Genomic DNA, 23,003 nt, shown 5'->3' on the forward strand with positions numbered 1-23,003 from the left:
GTACTTAATCCGTTCAGATATTGGCAGAGTGACCGCACAAAGACAGTGGGAGCTGGGGTCTCGGATGCAAGAATTAAGAGGGTTGGGTGCGCAAGTTATGATTAAGTTTCCTGCCTCACTACGGGTGGTATGGAATAATAAGACATATAACTTTACGTTCCCTCAGGAAGTAGATAGTTTCATTATTAGCTTGAAAGAAGCTCAGAGATAGTTCGACACCACAGATCTTTGATCATGAGAATTTAGTGGGCCTCATTGTTAGACTACAGTTTATGTAGGAAGCTTAAAGGAGCAAAATAAAAAGGAAGGACCGGAGGAGAGTAATACCTACAGACGAAAAATAGAAAGAGGAGGAATTTTTTTTTTTTTAAATAAATAAATAAATAGGTAAAAAAATAAAGATAAAACCTTATACAAAAAAAACAATATAACTTAGGGTGATAGATGGGTGTAGGTACATCTTCTATATATAGTGGCACAGTAAGGACCAGAACCCCGATCGGGGGAAGGGCCCCAATGGCGATACAATCGCCAAAGGTAATAAGGGGTGGTTCCTCATGGGGGGAGGTGGGTGGTGGGTGGGGGGGGAGGGGCACTAAAGAAAAAAAAAAATTCCTCATATATCCAGAAATGATGAGATAGGTATGAGCCAATTTGTGTTTAAAGTAGATACCGGAGCGGATAATGAAGCCAACTATACAACTGATAATCTCGTCTCCGCGATAAATAAGGAATATGGAGAGTAAGATAAAAATAATAAATTGGAATGTTAACGGATTGAGAGAGAGTAAGAAACTTGGCAGAATCTGTGAATTTTTAAATAAGTCTGGGGCCCATATTCTCCTCTTAGAAGAAACCCACCTTGAACAGCAGGAATGTAGGACAGCCTTTAAAAATCAAAAATGGATACAGGACCTCCTTTGCTCTCAACAGAGTGGCAATACCAGAGGAGTGGCGATAATTACGAGAATTAATAGTGGGATAAGAGTCGAGAAGTACGAAACTGATCATACAGGTAGATGGCTGACTGCATCATTAGCCATAAAAAACACAAAATTGACATGTGTAGTATACTATGGACCAAATCAGGATTCTCCAGAGGCCTTGACTAGCTTAAAAACCAGTCTGCTTGAATTAAATGCTCCCATCATTCTAGGTGGCGATTTTAATCTTGTTCTTGATCCAAGATTAGACCGGACCTCTAAGGTTGCTTCGCCTCCTCTACCTAGATCCAGAAGAGAGCTTAGAAATATTATGAGGGATTTTAATTTACTAGATGTCTGGAGGGTCAAGAATCAGAACAACAGGGACTACTCATTCTATAGCTATAGACACAGACATCATTCACGTATAGACTTCTTCCTCATTGATCAAAGACTGCTTCCTAAGATTTTGTCTACCTCTTATATGCCGGCAATATTATCTGATCATTCCTTGGTAGAATTAACAGCTACATTTCAACAAAATACTCAAGTTAGGCGATGGACCCTGGATAGATCCTTATTATTACAGGAAGACCGAAAGAATGACCTATTGATAATTATGGCTGAGTACTTTGAATTTAATAAAGCGACCGCATCAGATCAAACAGTATGGGAAGCTTTCAAGTCATTTCTAAGGGGGGTACTTACAGCTAAAATGATAAGGAGAAATAAAACCAGGAATAAGTTAGAGGAAGATTCCTTACATAAAATAAAACAAAAAGAACAAGAACTACAGAAAGCCTCCCTAGAACAGCACATTAACCTGATATCCATACAGAAGGAACTCGAGAGTTTAAAAACTAAGTATCAGGCTAATCTAGATAAAATTATGAAGGAGAGATGGGATACGAGCAGACTCCAAAACTTCTCCTATGGAGAGAAATGCGGCCGAATCCTGGCTTGGAAGGCTAGATCTGATCGTACCAGGAATCAGATAAGTAGATTAAGAATACCAAGCTCTGGGGACATATCTTTTGATAATGGTGAGATTTTGCAAGAAGTTACAACATATATGCAGAACTTATATATGGGCAATATCGATAAAACATCGACTGGAGATGCCGTTCACTGGTTGGAGGGGTTAAACCTTCCACATCTAACTGAGACAGATAGCCTATCTTTGAGTTCTCTGATCAAAGAGGGGGAGGTCTTTGATCAACTTAAGAGAATGGCTAGGGGAAAGGCAGCCAGCCCAGATGGGCTTCCGGCTGAAATATATCAAATAGGGTCTGATATCTTAGTTCCCATTCTTACGGACTTATTTAATAAAATACATCTAGCAGGAATGTCTACTCCCCCGACCTGGTCTTAGGCCACGGTCACCTTGGTTTTAAAGCCAAATAAAGACCCTACAATGGTTGAGTCGTACAGGCCAATCTCGCTGCTAAACACAGACTATAAAATCTTTGCGGGCGTGTTGGCAGCGAGATTGGCCAAAGTAATTAAGTCCTTGGTCCATGAAGACCAGAGGGGCTTCATGCCTGGCAGACAATTGAATGAATTGACTTTCCAGGCTATTGCGGCAATCGACTTTGCTACAGATGAAAAATCCCCCTTAACTATTGTGGCCATCGATGCTGCCAAGGCTTTCGACCAAGTTGACTGGTTGTACCTATGGGAAGCATTGTCAAAGTCTGGTATACCAACCAATTTTATAACATCCGTAAAAGCATTATATCTTCACCCTAGAGCCAAGTTTCTTGTAAATAACTTACTTACAGATTGGGTCCAAATTACACGCGGCACCAGACAGGGATGACCCCTCTCCCCTTTATTGTTTAATTTATATCTAGAGCCCTTAGTTATCCAGTTAAGATCGGATGCTCTAATCGAACCTTTCCGCATAAATGAACTAGAATTAAAATTTGCTTTATATGCGGATGACCTTTTAATGTTTACATCTAATCCTGTAATATCTATCCCTCAACTATTCCATCATGCACAGGTCTTCGGAGAGGTCTCAGGATATAAAATCAACAAAGAAAAAACCGAGGTCATGCAATTGAATCAGGAGGATCAATACCCTGGAACAAAGTCGCGGATGAGATATCTAGGCATACACCTGGTTCAGAACATCTCGGAGACATCCAAAGTTAACCTGGATAGAGTATACAAGGATATTAATGTACTCTTAAATCGTTGGTCGGCTCTACCACTGAACATCTTTGGGAGGGTGAACCTGGTGAAAATGATCATTCTACCAAAAATTACTTTCCTTTTTAATTCGATCCCGTTGTCATTCAGTCCCAAGGATATCGCTAAATTGCAGGGACGAGTAGGATCCTTCATTTGGAATTCTAAATCACCCAGGATTTCCTTGAAAAAATTGAGAAGGAAAATGAAGACAGGTGGACTCGCCATGCCAAACATTCTCCATTACTGCCATGCCTTTCATTTTAAAAACTTTAGGTCAATGGCCGATAAAGCTGATACATCCTGCTTGGGTATGCTCTTTCAGGCCCTATTACATAACATCCCTCTAGGTCATGAATCTTTTTTATTTAAGTTTGGAGACCCAAAATTCTACAAGAAGGTCAGACTAAAGGTCTTGGGCACAGCTCTGAGAAACTGGGTGGCTGTAAGAAAAAAATTAGGTATCCCTTATTATTCAACTCTGGCTCCAATATGGGATTCCCCGGGAACACCCGAATGTCTCAGAGACCAATTATCACTTCCCCTTAAAACAGTTGGTATTATGCAGTGGCAGGATATTCTTGATGGTTCAGAACTATTAGGGTGGGATCCACTTTCTCGGCTGACAAACGGAACTCTCACTAGGTTCAAATTTTATCAGCTCTCTAGCTGGTGTAGCACCATATCCTGGGGCCCTATAAGTAACTCTAAATTTGAACTTGTTAAGAAAAAAGGGAGCTGGACAAAGAGATTTCCTTTTGGTATGAGGCACTAAACGAGAAAGATGAAGTCACAGAATTAGAACTCAATAAACTATGGGGGGAAGCAGCAGTTGGGCAATCTAACAATATACTAGCTCTTTGGGGGGATTCTTTTAAATTATTGTATACAGTGGTGAAACCAGCCCCTTTAAAACGAAATCATCTGTTCACCTTATATAGAGTATACATATCCCCCAAGAAATTGGTTAAGTTTACAAACCTTGAATATTGTTGCCCACGTTGTAAGTCTCCCTCTGCGGATGATCTGCACATGTTTGTCGGGTGTCCGAGACTATCTCTTTTTTGGTCTAAGATTGAAGAATTTATAACGGAGGTATTGGATATACATTTTGTTATTACTCCCATGACTATTCTTTTTGGCCTAGAGATAGGGTACCAGCTGAAGGAGATGAGGACTAAATTCATATTTTATGTTATGATCTTAGCTAGACGGGAAATATGCAAGTCCTGGAAATCAGAGAATGCTCCCATCTTTGCTGACTGCCTTAGATATATTATATATATCAGTGAGTCCGACATCGCATGTGATATATCTAGCCTTGCTAAGACCTGGGCGGCCCTAGTTGCTTGGCGGAACCGTTGAGATATATTCCTATGATTTCACCTGGGTACTGTGGGTGCTCCGTCTCCAACCCAAACCTAACCGAGGGCAGATCAGATTAACGGGCATGGAGTGGACCCAGCAAACAGTTGTGTCTGGAGGGGGATTCTCTTTTCCTCTCCTACTCTGGATCGAATTCCCTGGATTTGGATCTTGAGGTTGGCACACCGTAACGTGGAGAGGTGGAGATACCCTATCCAGAATACCCATTACTGGTATATGAGGAATAAAAAAAACGAATTAAAAAAAAAAAAAAGAAGCACGGTTACCGTCAGGCTACACACACAGATTTATTGTATGGGGGCTAGTTGGGTCTGTTGTTGAATCTAAGTTGATTTCTGTTCCCTTCTCTCTTTAATGCGGTTTGTTTTCTATTTTTCAAATGAGAGGTGTGAGGAAGGGAAAGCTGTTAATAATGCACAGTATAATGTGGGGCAGAGGGATCCGGGGGGGGGCAGAAGCTTGTCCCATCTCAGAGACCTTGAGTCTCCAAGCCTCTTGTTTGGGGAAGGGAGGGGGTGGGTCAGGGTTTCGGCTGAAGCCTTGTGTGGTGAAGGTGTGGGGTTAGGGGATGGACGTATGGTGGGGGGCACAGGGGGGTGGGCGGGCCACTAGCTAAAACAATCCATGATAGCGCAGTGAAAAAAAGGATGAAATTCAGTGGTTTTAGGTTCACAGTCCTAGAGTACACCGAAAAGTGGAAGATGGATGGGGGACAGGAATTCGGATCTGCTCTCTGTATGTGGGCTGAATAATTATAGTAAGAGGCAACGGGTAGCGACTGACTTGTAGGTGCCCCAACTAGACTTAGTATGTATTCAAGAAACCCACAATCCATGGGGCAAAAGAAAACTACTGGCTGAACTAGGATTAACTATATTAACATGTACACAGCAATCCACTACTACAGGTCGCGTAGCGATATTGGCAAAGAGCTACATACAAGGGACAGGAAGAGTGCTGGCGGATAACGATGGGAGGTGGGCTATCGTCGAATGTATAATAGGCAGTACAAAGTGCACAGTCTGCTCTGTATAAGGTTCGAATTTTGATGAGGCACCAGTAATAGGAGGGTTGAATGCGTAACTAGCATTACGGCCAACTCCGTTAATCTTGTGTGGTGACTTAAATATACACCATGCACCAAAGGGCTTGCAGGAAGACATTAAACGATACAATGGCAGAAAACCTAAAGTATTTAAAGCACTCCAGCATCTATTAGCGGATCACGGTTTAGTTGATGAGTGGGCGGCTTTACGGGGGTTTGATCCTGGATTTACATTTTATTCACATCTGCATCAGAAGTTAGTGAGACTGGACTATTTTTTTTTAATCAAGTCTAATACTTTCTGATGCTGATATTCAGGTGTACCCATGGATCACATCAGATCATGGACCTCTTGTATTGAATTTACGGCAGGAACTAGGCCTAGATGGTTTACATTTGATAGGAAATGACTACTGAATGAAGGGTATGTAGCACACATGAATGAGTGGATTAGACAATTTTTGGCCATAAACCGTAATTCCAAAGGGACTGGCTTTGTCTGAGATGCTCTTTAAGCTGGTTTTAGAGGGGATACCCTTAGCGTTGGGTTAAATAAGCAGAAGCAGATGAAATTGGCACTTCAGGAACTATACAGTGACCTTACAATAGCTGAAGAAAATCTCATGCAGGTGATTCAAGCAACGGGGGATATTGCATTTTTGCAAACAGATGTAGCTCGCTGCAAGGCCAAATAAATCTACATTGGAGCAAAGAAGTAGCTAGGAAATATGCTATTAGTAAGAAACAAAGCTACCAGTATGGGGAGGCAGCCGGACGCTGTGAGGCTCCCCAAAGAATTGGATCTGTGGTTGATTCTTTGAGCAACTCTGTAGATACAGATGTTGGGATTTTAAATGTTTTTCATTACTTTTATGACGCACTTTACACTGGAGAGAACCTTGATATGCAGGCTGGTGAAACACTGCTGCAGAGCCTTAACTGTAGAAATTTGAACCCTCAAGATGCAGAAATGCTAGAGGCTCCCATAACTACCGAAGAGCTGGAAGAGGCAATTAATAGTTTAGACACATGCAAAGCGGCAGGGCCCGACGAACTCCCGCTGGAGGTATATAAAACCTTCTTTGGAGAGCTTAAGGCTGATATGTTTGTCACTGTTCAGCAACCACAAATAGGTGCAGCGCCTTTGACTTGGGATGAGGCAAGCATAATTGTTTTTAAAAAGAAAGAAAAGCCACCTGAACAGCCTGCCTCCTATCGCCCTATATCGTTATTAAATTCGGATGGCTAAATCTATGCAGCATTTTAGCGACCCGATTGGCGGATGTGCTAACCCCGATGGTGTTGAGTCGACAGCATGGGTTTATACCTAAGAGGAGCACAATCAATCATTAATAGGGTGGTAACCCTCCTAGACATAGCTAAGACCACGGGGAGCAAATTCAGCTTGATTTTATTAGACGCTGAAAAGCGTTTGATTGGGTTGCAAGGGAATTTTTATGGGCAGTACTGCGACGATCAGGTTTTAGACCAGGTTTTATTACAACTATCCAGGTTTTAGATTGGCGCCCGAAAGCCAAAATGTGCATAATCGGCCTTGAATCAGATCTTGTATATATTATACAGGGCACAAGGCAGGGATAAACATGCTCCCCCTTATTGTTCTCACTATATATCAACCCTTTTTTAATGATGCTAGGGCAAAACGCAGGGATAGAATCAGTCATTTGGAGGCAAGAGCCCTATTGGGTTTTCACGTATACGGACGATGTTGCGGTTGTTACTTCAAATCCTATAATGGCTATGCCCAAGATAGAACAGCTGATGCTTGAGTTTGGAGCAGCCTCAGGATACAAACATAATGTGTCTAGTACACAAATTCGGTGTTTAAATCAAGTGGGCTATAATGACCATCACATTTTGAGTGAGGCATCATACCTGGGAATCAAATTAAGGACTTGCCTAAAGACACTTGTGGAGATCAGTTGGGGCGATATTTTAAACTCTGTACGGAAACAATTTGATCATTGTGAATGTCTGCATCTCTCATTGGTGGGGCGTACAACATTCGTAAAATGTTACTATTACCCAAGATTTTATATTACTTTAGATCTGTTCCATTAAAAATTTCCCGTGTCTAATTGTCAGCACTTCAATCAATTTGTGCTAGGTTTTTATGGGCACACGGGATGTCTCGCAGTGCTATGAGGTTATGGTTCTCTCCCGCGAGAAAGGTGGTTAGGCAGTACCGGATTTTACCTTCCATTATTATGTGTGCATACTGCAAAATATGAACATATTATTAACTGGGGAAGAGCCTCTTAGCACCGCCGAGTCTCCCTCTATATATCAGATGCTATTGAGCAGCGATGCATAAAATCGATTGTTAAGGAGGCTGGAGCCAAGTTATTATAAAAATAAAACAGGTTTAAGGTTTTAAATGCCGCCTATAATGTGTGGAAAGTTGTGTGAAAACACTACCAACTTGAAAGGGTCTCCCATTATACTCCGTTTGCAGTTACAGCGCTATTGCCATCTATATTTTGGGATAGGACCATTGACAGATGGCAGACCAAAGGTATCCAATATATTGGAGATCTCCATGCTAATGGAACCATGATGTATTTTGAGATGCTAGCTGAGAAATACTGCCTCCCTAGATCTCAATTCTTTAAATATCTACAAATTCGTGATTATCTATGCAAAAGCCGATGGCGGATTGAATTAAATCCTTTAGTTGAGGCGGTGCGGAAGAATGCACGCATCTGCATCTTATACAACTTACTATTAAACACTATGGGCGGTAATCTGGATATGCACAACATCAAGTGCGACAATAGGTTAGGGTGCCAAGGTACTCGGGTGGAACACTCCATCGATTTGGCTGGGAGGTTATTGATGTCTGCTAATCTTCGTTCACAACATTAGAAGACTGTGTTTAACCTCTAAGACACCCCAGCTAGGTTGTTAAAAAGGGGAGGGGCAAACGATGGAAAGTGTTTTCGTTGGGGACTGAGGATGCAGACATTGTGCACATTTCTTTTTACATGTAGGCACCTAAGTAACTTTTTGGAGCACCTAGAGACATTTTTAGCAGAAATCATGTGGGGTACAGTAAGACTGTCTGCTTCCCATCTGCTGCTGGGGGTGGCTGAGAGTGACAGGTGTGATCAGTTGGTATATAAGTTCCGATATTTGATTTTCTTAGCTACAGCCGTAGCCAGATTATGCATTGCTTCAATGTGGCTTCCGACTTTTGGAGGGCCAGATTTTTTAGCATTTTTATCTAGAGCATAGTTTATATGCCCTGAAAGGCTCCCAAAAGAGGAAATTGGGCATGGAGATATGGGGCCAGTGTTGGCATATATGGAAAAATGAACATTTGCATCTTGGTTTAACCTCAAATTATTTTGCATTCGCACTTTAAGGAATTGTTATTGATTTGAGATTGATAATGATGAAATATGTACTTTATGTTATTAATTAGCTAACTACTGCCTAACCATCTTGCTTATTTTTAGGACTGTGTTTGTTAAGGCTGCCGATTTTATATGTGTAATACAACTATTATGTATTATAACAAAAAAAATATTTTAAAAAAGCTATGTGTATAGTTCCATAAATCATTCAGTCTAGATCAGGCCTCTCCAAACTGTAGTTCTGGTGCTACCAGTAGCTCCCAGACCCTTTCAGAGTAGCACACAGCTATGAGGTCACTTATTGGATGGGTACAAATTGACCCTTGTATTGTAAAAGTTGAGGAAAGGTGGTGTTCATGTAAGATGATAAGGCTACAGAGTGTAAGGCCTGTCGTTGAGCAGTGCTCATTCAGAATTATGGGTCAGGCTGAGGCAGACTCACAGGGTCATACATCTGAAGAACTGAGGTACAGCTGTCAAGTAAATATATCCTTTGCAGGTCAAAATTTGAGGTGTTCTTAAAGTATTTCTCTGAATACTTTTAAATGGACAACACTTAACCCCTTGCCTGCGGGGCTAATTCCCCCGCTGTGCTGGGGGGTGCGCACAGCACCCCGGTGCTCATGACGAGCTGACGGGCTGAGCTCGTCACGGCCACACCCGTTTGGTCAGAACGTTCAGCACAGCAGGGGAATTAGCCCCGCATGCAAGCGTTCTGACCGTTATGACGAGCTCAGCTAGTCATGAGCACACGGCCACCGTGGCTCATGACAAGCTGAGCTCGTCAGGAGCATGGAAGGGGTTAAAAAGAGAGTTCTCCAACTTCTTGAGCTAACATTTCTTTTCTGTTGGCTCACATTTCAAAGGATTTCGTGTCTAAACTTCAGGCCCCTTATTCACAGTGACCACTATTCACTGTGCTATAATTATCAATGTTTAGCCCTTAGTAGCTCACAACTTTTTGCACTGATCTAGATGATGTCACAGGCCTGAATATGTGTATTTAGATCATGACATGGGATGAGAATGGGAAATTGGTCACTATTAAAGTGTGTATGAGGCTATTTGTTTAGGTCAGCACGTGACAATACACATATTGTACGCTAACTTAGGAGTTATGCTACTGATAGCTGTAGACAATTTTTGTGACCACAATCCAGACAAAAAGTCAAAATATTATTGTTTGTTCTTTCCTTTCATGTATCCATACAGGTCAAAGCCCATCAGAAGCAAAACATATAGAAGGCCATTGCCAGGAAGGTGCGGACCTTGGGAGTCTACAATCGGCACAGTATCCATTGTCACAAGAGGTGGGAGGACCCAAAATACTGGACCCATAAGATTGCTGAAATCCAGCTAAAGAAGTCCTCTCAGTGTGTAAGGGGCGCGCACCACACCCTAATGGCTCACGTTTTTTAGGTGGCCCATCCGCAGCTTGATTGGCACTTGAAGGCCCAACAGCAGCAACAAGGGGGTAAGTTCTCATAAGATTTACACATGTTACATGAGCCATTGTTTTGCACCAGCCAGGATGTTTGCCATCATCAGTCAGGGTGACCCATGTCCAACGCTCAAGAAGAGTTTTTCAAGTTGTAAGATTTGGACACGGTGTATGGTGATGATTTGCTTGGTCTCTGGTTTTTGGATAATTATCCCTCCTGATTCTGATCACAACCAATGGACTGTTCTGAGTAGACACATGGCTGCCTAGACTCCACATATACATAATGCTGTTTGATATCATGAGGGACAGTTGTACCAAACAGGCAAAACTTTATTATGTCAGGTGTTATGCTCCTTCACTGATGTGGATGGGGTAATGTTAGGCCTATTACAGGTGACACGCAAACTAGGCACTTATGATATAGTGGATGTGCCAACCGTTACATTGTTAAGTTGGGATTCTACGCAAACCAGAGTGAGCATGTAATCCAAAATGATTAGTGGCTGCAGAATTGATGGCTACATATTGGTATCAAGACATCCAAATTGTATTCAGCATCAGAAATTCTCTTTCATACATGTTAAACAGTGACAGATTTGAATGATGTTTTACTGCTTCACAAATGTCTGTAAGGCAGTCTGCTTTCGGCCAAATATTGATATACATACCATTTTTGAGGAAATGCAGACAGGAATGTGTACACAATGGTGGTGAAGTAACAAATACCCAAAGCTATTCCTTTGTCATGTCCAGATGAACTGTCAATGATGGAGTAAAATGAGAACATTGAAGGTATTTTGGAAGATGGAATGATCCATTACATATATGTAGGAGTATCCCATCAGGAGAAATGAGATTCGGGACAAACTCATTATTAAATCATTATGCAAATGTTGAAGTGTATAAAGGTATAATATGTTGCATATTGCGATTCGCATTTCAATCCTTGAAGTAAATATCATATATGAATGATTAGTGTGATGTTCTACAACATTTTCAGTTAAGTGAAAGCCAGCATATTTAGTGAAACCATTTCACAAAGAGACAACAAAGTTCAAATAACTAGAGATATTTAGGAGTTAAATGTGAAGATGCTTTTGCTCTGTACTGAAGTGTGCTAGAAATGTTCAATGGGCTATGTATTTACTTATGTTGTAAAAGTAATTTGTCAATCCCCACAAATATTCCTTTTACATTGTCTTTAACAGCATAGGTATGTAGATCTTATGTGATACATTTATAAGCTACCTCAGTACAGAATTCAGGATTGCTAACATTGTGGTGGGAGCATGTTGTGTGCAGCTCTGCTCTTAAATATATAAATTTGGAAACTGTTGAATTGTATTACTGGTTTAGAACCGGTTTGCTCAGTATTCGCTTTAAAAAAAAAAAACGCTGTTTTTATTTTTCTGTATGCATTTGCACTTTTAAGCACGCTGGTTTCAAACGGTTAGCTTTGCACTTTGCACTTACCCTTGAGGCGCACTGACTCCCCGGTCCACCGCAGCTTTCATTGCTGATTGATGTGGAGGGAGGAATAGCGCTGGCACTTCCTGGTCGTTCCACGACGGGCGGCCATTTTGTCAGGGTGTCGGTCTAGTCTCCCAACCCTCCTAACCTACAAAGACTCTGGTTTGTAGCGCAGCGGTGACGCGCAGCGGGAGCGCCTTTAACGCACCGAAGAGGCGCCTAAGAGAAGCCAGTCTGTGCCAGTCCGTGACAGGACGGGGCTAGGGGCTTAGGCTCAGGATGGTCATCTCTGTACCTGTAAGTGTTAATTGTATGCATAAGATTACATACTCTGCTGCCTCACTACGCCATATGCAAACATCCTTTCATGGAGACCCTGTGTGCTACCAGGGTCTATCTTTGGAAGGACCCTTTTCTTGTAAAAATTGCCGTTTCCAGAGTATGGATGCTCCGCCCCGGATGGAGCTATTAGCTGTGCCCGCTTCCCCGGCCCCTATTAACACCGGCTCCCGTAATAAATGTCTGCTATGTAACGTTAGATCACTGCCTAAACATTACATGCAGATCTGGGATCTTATCTCAGAGGCAGAACCTGACCTATGTTTCTTTACCGAAACTTGGTTAAAACCCCACACTGCACCTACTATTACCTTGGGAATACCGGTGGGATACAAAATTATCTGTCAGGATAGACCCATAAAAAAGGGAGGTGGCCTAGCCATCGTGCATAAAGATAGTATCATGGTCTCCATTCTTGAGCAATATTGCTCAGCAAAGATGGAGATGTTGGTTTTTAAAATCAGTACCTCGCCGAAATGTTTTATGAACGGTGCTTTGGTCTATCGGCCTCCTGGACCTATGAACAATTTTTCCAACACGTTATTGGAATTATTGGCCCCCCATGTTAATGGCGAAAAAGACTTTTTATTATTGGGTGATTTTAATATACACGCAGAGCTAAAGGAGGAAAAAGAGACCCAGGACTTCTTAAATGATCTTTTTTCATTGGGATTCTTGCTCCGCAATAAAGGACCCACCCATAGGGCCGGACATACTTTGGACCTCATCCTGTCCAGGTTTCCTGGAATTGAGTGCTCTGCCCCTATTGTAAATCTATGGACGGACCATTTTACGATAGAATTCTTCACCCCTGAGATAGGACCTACTCCTAAAAGATCTACTCAGATCCCTATGAAACGGAGACAATGGCACAAGATAACTAATGAATCTTTGAGGGATGCCTTCTCTATTCAAGATCATGCCACAACTAGCGATATTGATGTGGCACTAGAGAAATATGAAAAGGCAGTAACCATTGCCATTGAGCATATAGCTCCAATGAAAACCTTTAAAACCCGCCCGACGAAAAATCAGGAGGTATGGTTCTCAGAGGACCTGAGGTCCATGAAACGTAGAACTAGAAAACTAGAAAAAACCTGGCGTACATCCCATTCGGAGTCAGATAAATTGGAGTATCAGAGGGCGCTAAAATTATATCACAAAGCTATTCGAACAGCTCGTAAGCAACATATTACCTCGCAATTAGAGGCGGTAGGAAATGCGCCGAGGATGCTCTACCAAATACTGAACTCCTTCCTGAAGCCGGCAGCATGTGAGAGTGTTGACACTTCATCTCAACAACTTTGTAATGATATTTCTTGTTTCTTCACGAACAAGATTGAAACCATCTATGAAAAGATCCATGCCTCCATTGCTTCCATTGGACATGTTACTTTTCCCACTGTGGTCCCAGCGAGTAAAAAGATCCTCGCCTCCACTTTGACAAATTTTCCTAACATCACCTTGACTGAAGTGGAGGGACTTATTACAACTATAAAGAGTGGGAGTCCTATGGACCAGCTTCCACCGAGAGTGATGGTTTCAGTGAGGAGCATATTAGCACCAGAAATCCAAAGTTTGGCCAACCTCTCTTTGGACACAGGCCGTGTCCCTCTAGAGTGGAAGAGAGCCCAAGTGCGACCCATCCGCAAGAACACCGCCACTGCGTGGGCTGACATGACCAATTTGAGACCCATTTCCCTTCTACCATTCATAGAAAAGCACGTCAACAAGCACTTGTCTAATCACCTGGAACACACTGGTGCACTAGATCCATCTCAGTCGGGCTTTAGACCAAAATACAGCACAGAAACAGCATTGCTGTCGATTACCGATGATCTACGCATGCTCCAGGACAAAGGAACATCAGCTGTCCTGGTGCTGCTGGATTTATCGGCAGCTTTTGATACCATCTCACATGAGATTTTGGTCGAGCGTCTGACTGGGAGTGGACTAGGGGGCATGGCACTGGCTTGGCTAAAGAGCTTTCTTTCGGATCGAACCCAATGTGTCACCATGGGAGATTTCCGGTCCGAGGAGACCATGATTACTAAGGGGGTGCCACAGGGCTCTTGTTTGAGCCCTACATTATTCAACATCTATGTGGCCCCCCTGGCTAATATCCTGAGAGCCTTTGGTTTTTGCCCAGTGTCATATGCTGACGATACCCAGCTGCTCTTTCCCTTTGACCATCTAACTCCAGAGTTATTACACTCTTTCTCTGAGGGGATGAGAGCAGTTTCCCAATGGATGTCTTTGAATATGTTGCAGTGCAATGTTTCAAAGACAGAGGTTATGCTTTTCGGTGAGGCTAAGATCTACTGGGCTCCTGACTGGTGGCCTTTAGATCTAGGCCCAGTCCCTGAGCCTAAGCAGATAGTCAAGAACCTAGGGGTCCGTCTGGAACAAGAACTCAGCCTGAAGCAGCATGTTACCAACCTTGTTGGATCTTGCTTTCGAACCATAGGATTGCTGCGCAGAGTTTTTCCACTGCTTCCAGACACCATCAGAAAGACCCTGGTCAAGGCGTTGGTTATCAGTCGTCTCGACTATTGTAATGGCCTCTTGTTGTCAGCTAATGAGGAGGATCTGGACAGGTTACAGGTCGTGCAGAACACTGCAGCTAGGCTGGTTCTAAATGCCCCTCCCAGAACATCATCAAAACCTCTTCTTGCCAGGCTTCATTGGCTTTCCATCCGTCAGAGAGTCGTTTTTAAGATCTGCTGTACGGTACACAAAGGACTTCATGGTTTGGGTCCCTCTTATCTGGCAGACAAGTTTGTGCCGTATGTCCCTTCCCGTGCTCTACGGTCCAGTGATCAATTGCTTCTCACGATTCCTAGGATCAAGCGGGCAAGGCAAGGGGGTAAGGCTCTGTCTGTGAGGGGACCGAAGATATGGAATGGTCTCCCTCTCCAGCTTAGGCAGCTTGAAAATCATTTGGCCTTCAGGAAAAAGCTGAAGACGTTCTTGTTCCAGGTCTAACCATACAATTTAAGAACTGGATTGCAGCCATGTAACTCGATCCCCTGCAGGTTCTGCAGTCATATAGCGCGGAGATACTCCCCTGGGAGTTTATTCAAGCGCTTTATAAACACGCAAAATAAATAAATAAAATAAATGTATTATTTTTTTTACTTGACATAAAATTTAGTCACTTGAAGTGAGTGTTACCATCAAGAAACGTCCCAACAAAGGTAATCTGTTTTCGGTTTTTGCTAATGTTTGTAAAACATTGCAGTATATCTACGAAGACATTAATTCATATTTTACTTATTGTTAATAAGTATGCAGATTTTAGGGCCTGCTGAACATAGTATAAAGGTATTGTTGGGGTATATACTTTTTGGTGACATCAGTTCCTTATTCTAAACAACAAAGGCATATCATTCTGAGGTGTGGAACAGTTACTGAAGACACATAATAATGGATAAGAGACAACATCATATGTGATGTAGGGGTGCTCATGGGGAATGCCATAACTGTGACAAAGTGTATTTTGAAAATGTTGCCTACATGCATTTGCTTATGTTAATGTAGGACCAAAGTTTGAGAGGCTTGAAACAGGTAAAATCTGAAATCTTGGTAACTGTTATGTGGTCAAAGTTAATGATCTTTTCGATTTACACAGATCCAAAAACACTATTGTATATGTCATTTCAGCATCATACGGAGCAGCCGAAGTTGCCAATGTACGTGGGGAAGCAGCTGGCCACAGTGATTCCTGTACCGACACCAAGGTACACAGTCATGAATGCAACAGAGACCACCAGTGACTAAACATCTTTATCAGAGGCCTCATCCAGCAAGCACTCTATGGTGGTAGCGGGCCCTACTACTACAGTTACACCTGCATCCTTGTCCACCACCTAGAATACCATCTCCACCCTCCCTCTTGCCCTTTCCCCTAAGTTAGCCTACCCAGGCCTGCTAAATAGCCTGCCATCTCCTTCGCTACAAGCACCTTACCCCCTGTCCCTTCCCCCAGCTGCGTTGAGTGAGGAGGCGACTGACCTCCTCAGGAATATTTCTGTAGACAAGATTGCACTACTGAATGCCATCCAGGGGCTTGGCAGCCAATCCAATTGTAACAAATGGTAGCCTACTTGGAAGGAATTCACAGTGCTATATCTGGCCTAGGGAGGTCTTTACAAGGTCTAACCTCCTCACTGACTGCAGTCTCCCAACGATCTTAACCTTTAGCCCTATCTCCCACCCTATCAACACAAAACAAAAACACCCTGGCACCACTTCAACCCCCAGCACAACCAGACACTGCACCCACCACCAGACACATTCACCACTATCACCATCACAGCCTCAGACACCACACCCACCATCACTGCCACATTGACCATGACCACACCCAGCACCACCACAGTACACACCCTAAAAACAGAAATGCTCACACTCACCCATACAACACACACCAACAAAGCAATACACATGCACATCACGACATACACCAGACACTCAGACACCTACACCATCAACGGACACTTGCACAACAGACACTTCCCATCCCTCTACCTCCCAACACCCTCCTGACCATCTTACCCATTTTTCCAGTGAAAGTCTTCTGTTTGGCCTTGCCCTGAGCCCTACAACACCCACCCCTCCCAAACCCACACCTACCCCTTCCACCCTGCAACCCATCCCTTCAACATCCCAAACCACCCCTCGAAAGTAGAGGTTTCACAACAAAAAAAGGAACACACTTGCAGTTCCAATTCCAACTAAGTTTTCACCAGGAGAAACAGAATATTTCTCCTATTACTGCAGATAAGAAATATTGCTACATTCAGCCCTGATTTTTCAATGCTGGAGAACCATTTTCCACACAATTGTTCCTGATAAAATACATATTTTAAACTGTACTCACCAGAGATTTCTAACTCTGCCCAGTGCGATTTCTTGCCATCTGCCACCTCCTCTGCTGACATAATTGTGTAAATTCTGCGAGGATCTGGAGGATCATATTTTTCTTTTGGCATCCCTGTTAGTCTGGATGGGAAAATATGCAAATTATTACCAAAATGAAACAAGAGCTGCTTAGGAAAGCACTGCATCTATTTTGTATGTCCCGAGAAGTATATAAACACTTTAAGAGAATTTAAAATTTCAAATGCACATAATATTAAGAAGGAAAGTGACATAAATAGAAATGGTTTATAAATAACAAAATACTAATATTACTAAACAGTACAACATCTTAAAATGTTCTATTGATATTGTGTAACAAAACAAATGCCTCAAGGCCTTTTACATTCTACAAAGGCTGTAAGTTTATATATGCATTATTCAGCTGGAGTGTGGCATATGCATTTATGGAGTTTATCCCCAACATAAAAAAATTACTTTCATGTTAAGACCATTTCCAGTCTAGCAGAGCCACACAATATTTTTCTTAATTTATGGCATAAACATTACCGACTTCTTAAAAAAATAGGCAAGACCGAACTACTTAGGTAGAAAGTATTGGTACAGGAAATGTATTGATGGAAAAAGGTTGAAGTATAGACACTAATGATGGATTTAATTTCAAGACATATTAGCAAGATATCTGGGCCTTTCACACTTTATTGCCTTACTTCTCTTATTTATTTTTAACTAAACCCATTGGAATTAGCATACTAACGGGTTGGTCTTGTGAACTTACGCCTGGACTTCCTTCTTACTTCTGTCTATTTAAACTTCACATATTTTACCTATCTGCTGTAACTGCGATGTTATTTGAACAGGTGTGAATTTTTCCTACATTTTATTTATACTTCTGCAGTAACTGTATAACTAAACATTTTGGAATCCCCATGTAAAGGTGGATATTGTTATCTTTGCCTATTTTAGTACTTCACTGTCCTATTCTTCCAAGCACAATTCAAAACAGCTATTTTCGATTGATTTCAGTGGCAACCAACAGACAAATTCCTAGCTTCACTAGTTATTGGCTTTCTACTTGCTGGATGTATTCAATCGGTATACGTAGCCTGAAGTTTCACAAAGAATCCCCCTCGGAATTGTACTGTCATAAGGAGATTTCATTAAGCAAACTATGTGTATCAAAATACTAGACCAAGAACTAGGTCTGTTTGAACTCTAGTACGATTCTTAATTAGAATTTGTATTAGACCTTACGCTCTAACACTCAAATGGTTCTATTTCGGACCTAACCAACATCCTTGCTAGCTTCAAAAGTTATGATCGCAGCCTCATGCTTTCAGCAACTCCTTTTTCCCCCTTGAAAGTTAATTCATAAAATTAAAACCATCATACAAACACAAAATAAATCAATCATGGCCACTGAAAGTCATCACACTCATTACATAAATCATACATTATATCGAAATCCAATACATCAATTGAACCTCAGATTTTGGCCATTTGAATTTCTAATTCATAAGCTGCCAAAAATTCCTTCCACCAATCCTCATAATTAGGAGAAGAAGCAGATTTCCAACTCTTGCAATCGTCAGCCTGGCAATGGTTAAAGCATAGAAAGCCCCGTCTGTTACTCCTATACCTAGCAGAACCATTTTAAGGGGAAATGAGGCCCCTGTATATTGTACAGAGTCTATTTGCGAGAAAATAGAAGACCAGAATTCTTCAAGTTTATGACAAGTGACAAACGTATGAAGATTGTCAGCTGCTGTGCTCGAACAGTGTGCGCAGTAATGAGGTGTATTGTACCACTTGTTTAGAGGGGCTAATATAAAGAAGAAGCGATAGACCTGGCCTCGTAGTCTAATTGGTGAAATAACCTTACAAAAGCGAGCAAGGCTACTAGCCAGTTCTTGGTCTGTAACATGCTCAGTTACACTTATAGACTATTTATCAGTCCATATTCCTAGGTCACTTGACCAGTGTTGCACCAGGCATTTCTACCTCTCAGAGATGTTAGCTTGACGATTATAAAAGATTAATTGTGCGAATTCTGACTGAACCAAGGGAGCTGTAATACCAAGCCAAGAGGTCTAATTTGTAAATATTAGAAAGTAATTAAAATTATTCCTTAAAGTCAGTAAACAATTTCAACCCACATTTATCAAACAAATCCCCAAGAATCTGAACTTCGGCCTGACTCCAGGTATCAAAATACAGAGTCATAAAGCACTACGGTAGTGCAGGGTTATCCAATAGTGGAGTATGGTCGTGAAGAAGAAGAATCCCCAAGAACCTCCTAACATTCTTCCAGATCTTGGTAAAAGCTTTGTTCTGCTTCAATCTGACCTTCTTGAAAAATCTCTCCCTGTTAAATTTACTCCTACTTTTGCAGCGATTTTTCATGATGAAAATGGCAATGAGCCAGTTATTGGAATGAGAGTCGTATAGTAATCGAACCCGATTAGCGATATTGACCCAATAACAAAGAAGCCAATCCGGAACTGCGATCTACCCCTGAATGTAGGTCATTTTAGGAATTTAAGAGCACCAAATTCTTTTTCCCCTTTCCAAATAAATTGAGTTAGTGTGGAATTCAATGGTTTGACATATTTGTGAGATATACAAGGGTAGTGCGTAGAACAGAAAGAATTTTTGGAAGGATATTCATCTTAACTAAGTTTATTTGGCCAATTAGAGAAATGGGCAAACACATCCACTTGACAAACTGTGTCTTGATCTGTTGTAGTTGTGAAATATAATTGTACTCATATGAGATTGTGGGAGCAATAGTGATACCAAGATACCTGGCTTTAGTTATCACTAGAGGATCAGAACCAGTGGTCCCACCTACCATAATAAGTTGCGGGCATTAAGTTTAGAACCAGAGATTTTGCCAAATTCTAAAGCAGTTTGTTAAATTATGCTAATTGTTGGGTCATTGCTTTGTGGAAAAAAATATCATGTGCATATATATATATATAAAGGAGAAGCCAATGCTAAATTCGGATTAGTGGAGATCTACCTTCGTAAGAGCTTAATATAAAGCTCCATATATAAGTCATAGAGGGCGGGCATGAAAGAGCAGGCCGACCTGCAGAGCACCTCGAGTAACAGAAATGCAGGGAGTAAGCTCCTGTAAATATTAATACGAGCCTTAGGTTATCGATATATAGCTCGAATCAATTTAATACAATTTGGGCTATTATTGAATTGTGCTAGTAGTTCCCAGAGAAACTTCTAAGAAACCTTGTCAAATGTTTTCTGAGCATGTAATAGTATTATATTCAAAGGTTCTTGCAGAGATTCAGCTCTGTCAATCAGGGTAGTGAGGAAGTTTGAAAGCGGAGTTGTGTCCCCTGCCATGAATGAAGCCATATTTTTCTGGTGATGTAAGCCAAGAAACAAACTTATTGATCAGATTAGCCAGCACCTTTGTAAAGATGTTGGAATAGGTATTAAGGAGTGAAATAGGTCAATAAGAGGTACATTCGGAAGGGTCCTTATCTTTTTACAAAAATATTATTATTGTGACTTCATTCCAGGAGGAAGGGGTACAGCCCGAAGTCCGAATTTCCTTAAACACCTCCAAGAAGAATAGGGTAATTCTAAATACCATAATCCTGTAGATTTCGGACAGAATATAATCTGGCCCTGGGGCTTTCCCTGCCGACACGTTGGAAATTATATCTATAACCTCTTTCTTTGGAGAACTCCTCACGAAGCATAGTATTATTCCCAGTTTCCAGTTTAAGGGTCTGAGGAAATACTGAATGACTTTATGGCTGCTCTCTTAATTCTCCTGATAGAGTCAAACATAATATGCAGAAAACATCAATGGAATATCGGAGCCTCAAGAGCAAACCCAGCCAGCCTTGTCCCCAATTTGAGTGATCGCAATTTCGGCATGTCAAGCTTGCTTAAACATGCAACAACTTCCTCGACTTTTCGTCTATTTCACAGACCAAGGCTCGGGTTTGAAAAGCTTTTTCATTGATCTTAGCAGTTAATAAGCCTCGTAATACAGCCACATAAGCCCATGATTTTTAAATACGTTTCTTGCGCCACCCCTGAATGGGACACGATCTGTGCAATATGGAACTTAATTAAAGTGTTCGGCTGCCTTCCAACAGAGCCATCTTCTTTGTTATATGCCTGTGAAATCTGGGAAATAAAACTGTCAGACATGCCTCTAATAAAAGCTTTCATAGTATCCCAGACCACAAAGGGATGAGCTGAGCCTTGTTTAATTGAAATAAATCAATGCCTAAGTGTACGTAAATATTGAACATATTCAGAGCAGTCTAGAATATATTTCGTAAAAAAACAGCCACATGAGTTTGTGTTAAGACAGTTGCTTTCCCATTACACCAGGTTTACGGAGTGATCGGAATATAGAGGATGCACCATTTCTGTGGAACAGAAGGATTTAATATAGCCACTAATCAAGCAGAAATCTATCCGGGAGTAGTGTCTCCGAGTTCTAGAGAAGAAACTGTATTACCGGGTAATGGGTTTGACTTTTCATATATCAGCTAGACTCAGGGTGCGCATCATGTCCAGTATATTTATTTATTTATTACATTTGTATGGCGCAACAGCTACCCTGAGGGTTTCCCGGCGCCTTGGATCTGTTTAACTGAACTAGGAATATTGTGGATGCTACTGATTAAAAAGCCAGGCGTTGACTCCCCTTCGGTATTGGAGGTAGCTAGGTTCCAGACGCAGTTTGAGTGGAAGAGAATTTCACAAGACTGGGGCCAAATAAGGAATGAGCGTCCGCCCAGGCGTGCTCGTTTAAACCTGGGGACAACAAATTTGGCTTGTGACATGGACCGAAGAGTGCGAGAGGGCAAGTATTTCTGGGCCAATTTACATAAATAGGTAGGTGCTTCCTTCACATTAATCCGAAACATATAGCAGAGTGCTTTCAATTTCACTCTAGTATACTAGCCCAAGTTCTGCTTATGCGTCCTGTGTGGAACTATTAGAGGTAAGCGCAGGATTTAAAATATAATGAAAGTCGCCAGTTGTTCGGGCGGGGGGGGAGGAGGGGGGCGCGTGATGGTTTCTCGTTAACACACAGTTTAGCATTTAGAACTCCTGTGCATGTTTTTGATCACCGCATGGCTGTGGACCTGACCAGTTGCCTCATGTTATAGCCTTGTCAAGATGTTAATTCAGTGAACTGTGGATCCATTCTGCAGGGCGAAAGAGATGAACTCTGGTATCTATTTGAGTCTGTCTCTAAGATTTAGGAATTTGTGCAATAGGTTACCTCCGCCAATCGCTGCCAGAGTTTTTTTGATTACAAGTTTTGAGTATCACTTTATTATTGACAGGGCTCGAAAAATCATGAACCTGCAGGTATAGTAACTTTAATAATCTGCTCGACCTATCTATAAGGTACTTGCCCCGTGACATGGTCTCTAAGTGATTGTCACACAGTTCACTGTACAAAAGCCCCTAACTTCAGTCACAAAAAAATAAGTTAATGTGGGAACACAAACGGACTTTTGACCTCTGTCTCTGAAAGTCGGGCAAATAGGACAAGATAACAATTTAAAGGCATCTTAATTGCTCGTTCACTTAGTGAGCAAGCAGAACACCTGTTGTCAGCTCGCCAGAAACGGTGAGAAGCCCTAAAATTAGCTCGTTCTGATTAAATCTGGCTTTACATAGCAAGTGGGTTTTTCGAGCCCTGATTAAATTAATGACAACGGTTTATTTCATTGGGGTTGTACAGCGCTTCAAGCACTGTAGAATGTACTTTACGACGTAATTTGTGGCCGAGCTCTAGATTGTTCCAGGGACACTACAGATCCTGGGAGGGTACTTGGATGTACAAAGTGTACTCTATTTTTAATATAATTTGTGCACTACGTATTCACGTGCAAGTTAAATGTATGCGGATGGCTGTATGATTCTGAAATCAAAACACATTTGAA

General features: G+C 41.7%; 1 protein-coding gene across 2 annotated transcripts in view; it reads right to left on the minus strand.

Annotated features, from left to right (window-relative positions):
- CNOT6L (CCR4-NOT transcription complex subunit 6 like) overlaps window positions 1-23,003 on the minus strand; it is a 931,406-nt gene that overhangs the window by 766,477 nt on the left and 141,926 nt on the right. For both annotated transcript variants that reach the window (XM_078676356.1, XM_078676357.1), the window contains one exon: window positions 17,060-17,181. In XM_078676356.1, coding sequence (XP_078532482.1) covers window positions 17,060-17,171 — 112 coding nt within the window. In that variant the 5' untranslated portion in view covers window positions 17,172-17,181. The remainder of the gene's footprint in view (window positions 1-17,059; window positions 17,182-23,003) is intronic.

This window comes from Lissotriton helveticus, chromosome 2_1 (genome assembly GCF_964261635.1).
Source record: "Lissotriton helveticus chromosome 2_1, aLisHel1.1, whole genome shotgun sequence".
NCBI classification, from domain to species: Eukaryota; Metazoa; Chordata; class Amphibia; order Caudata; family Salamandridae; genus Lissotriton; species Lissotriton helveticus.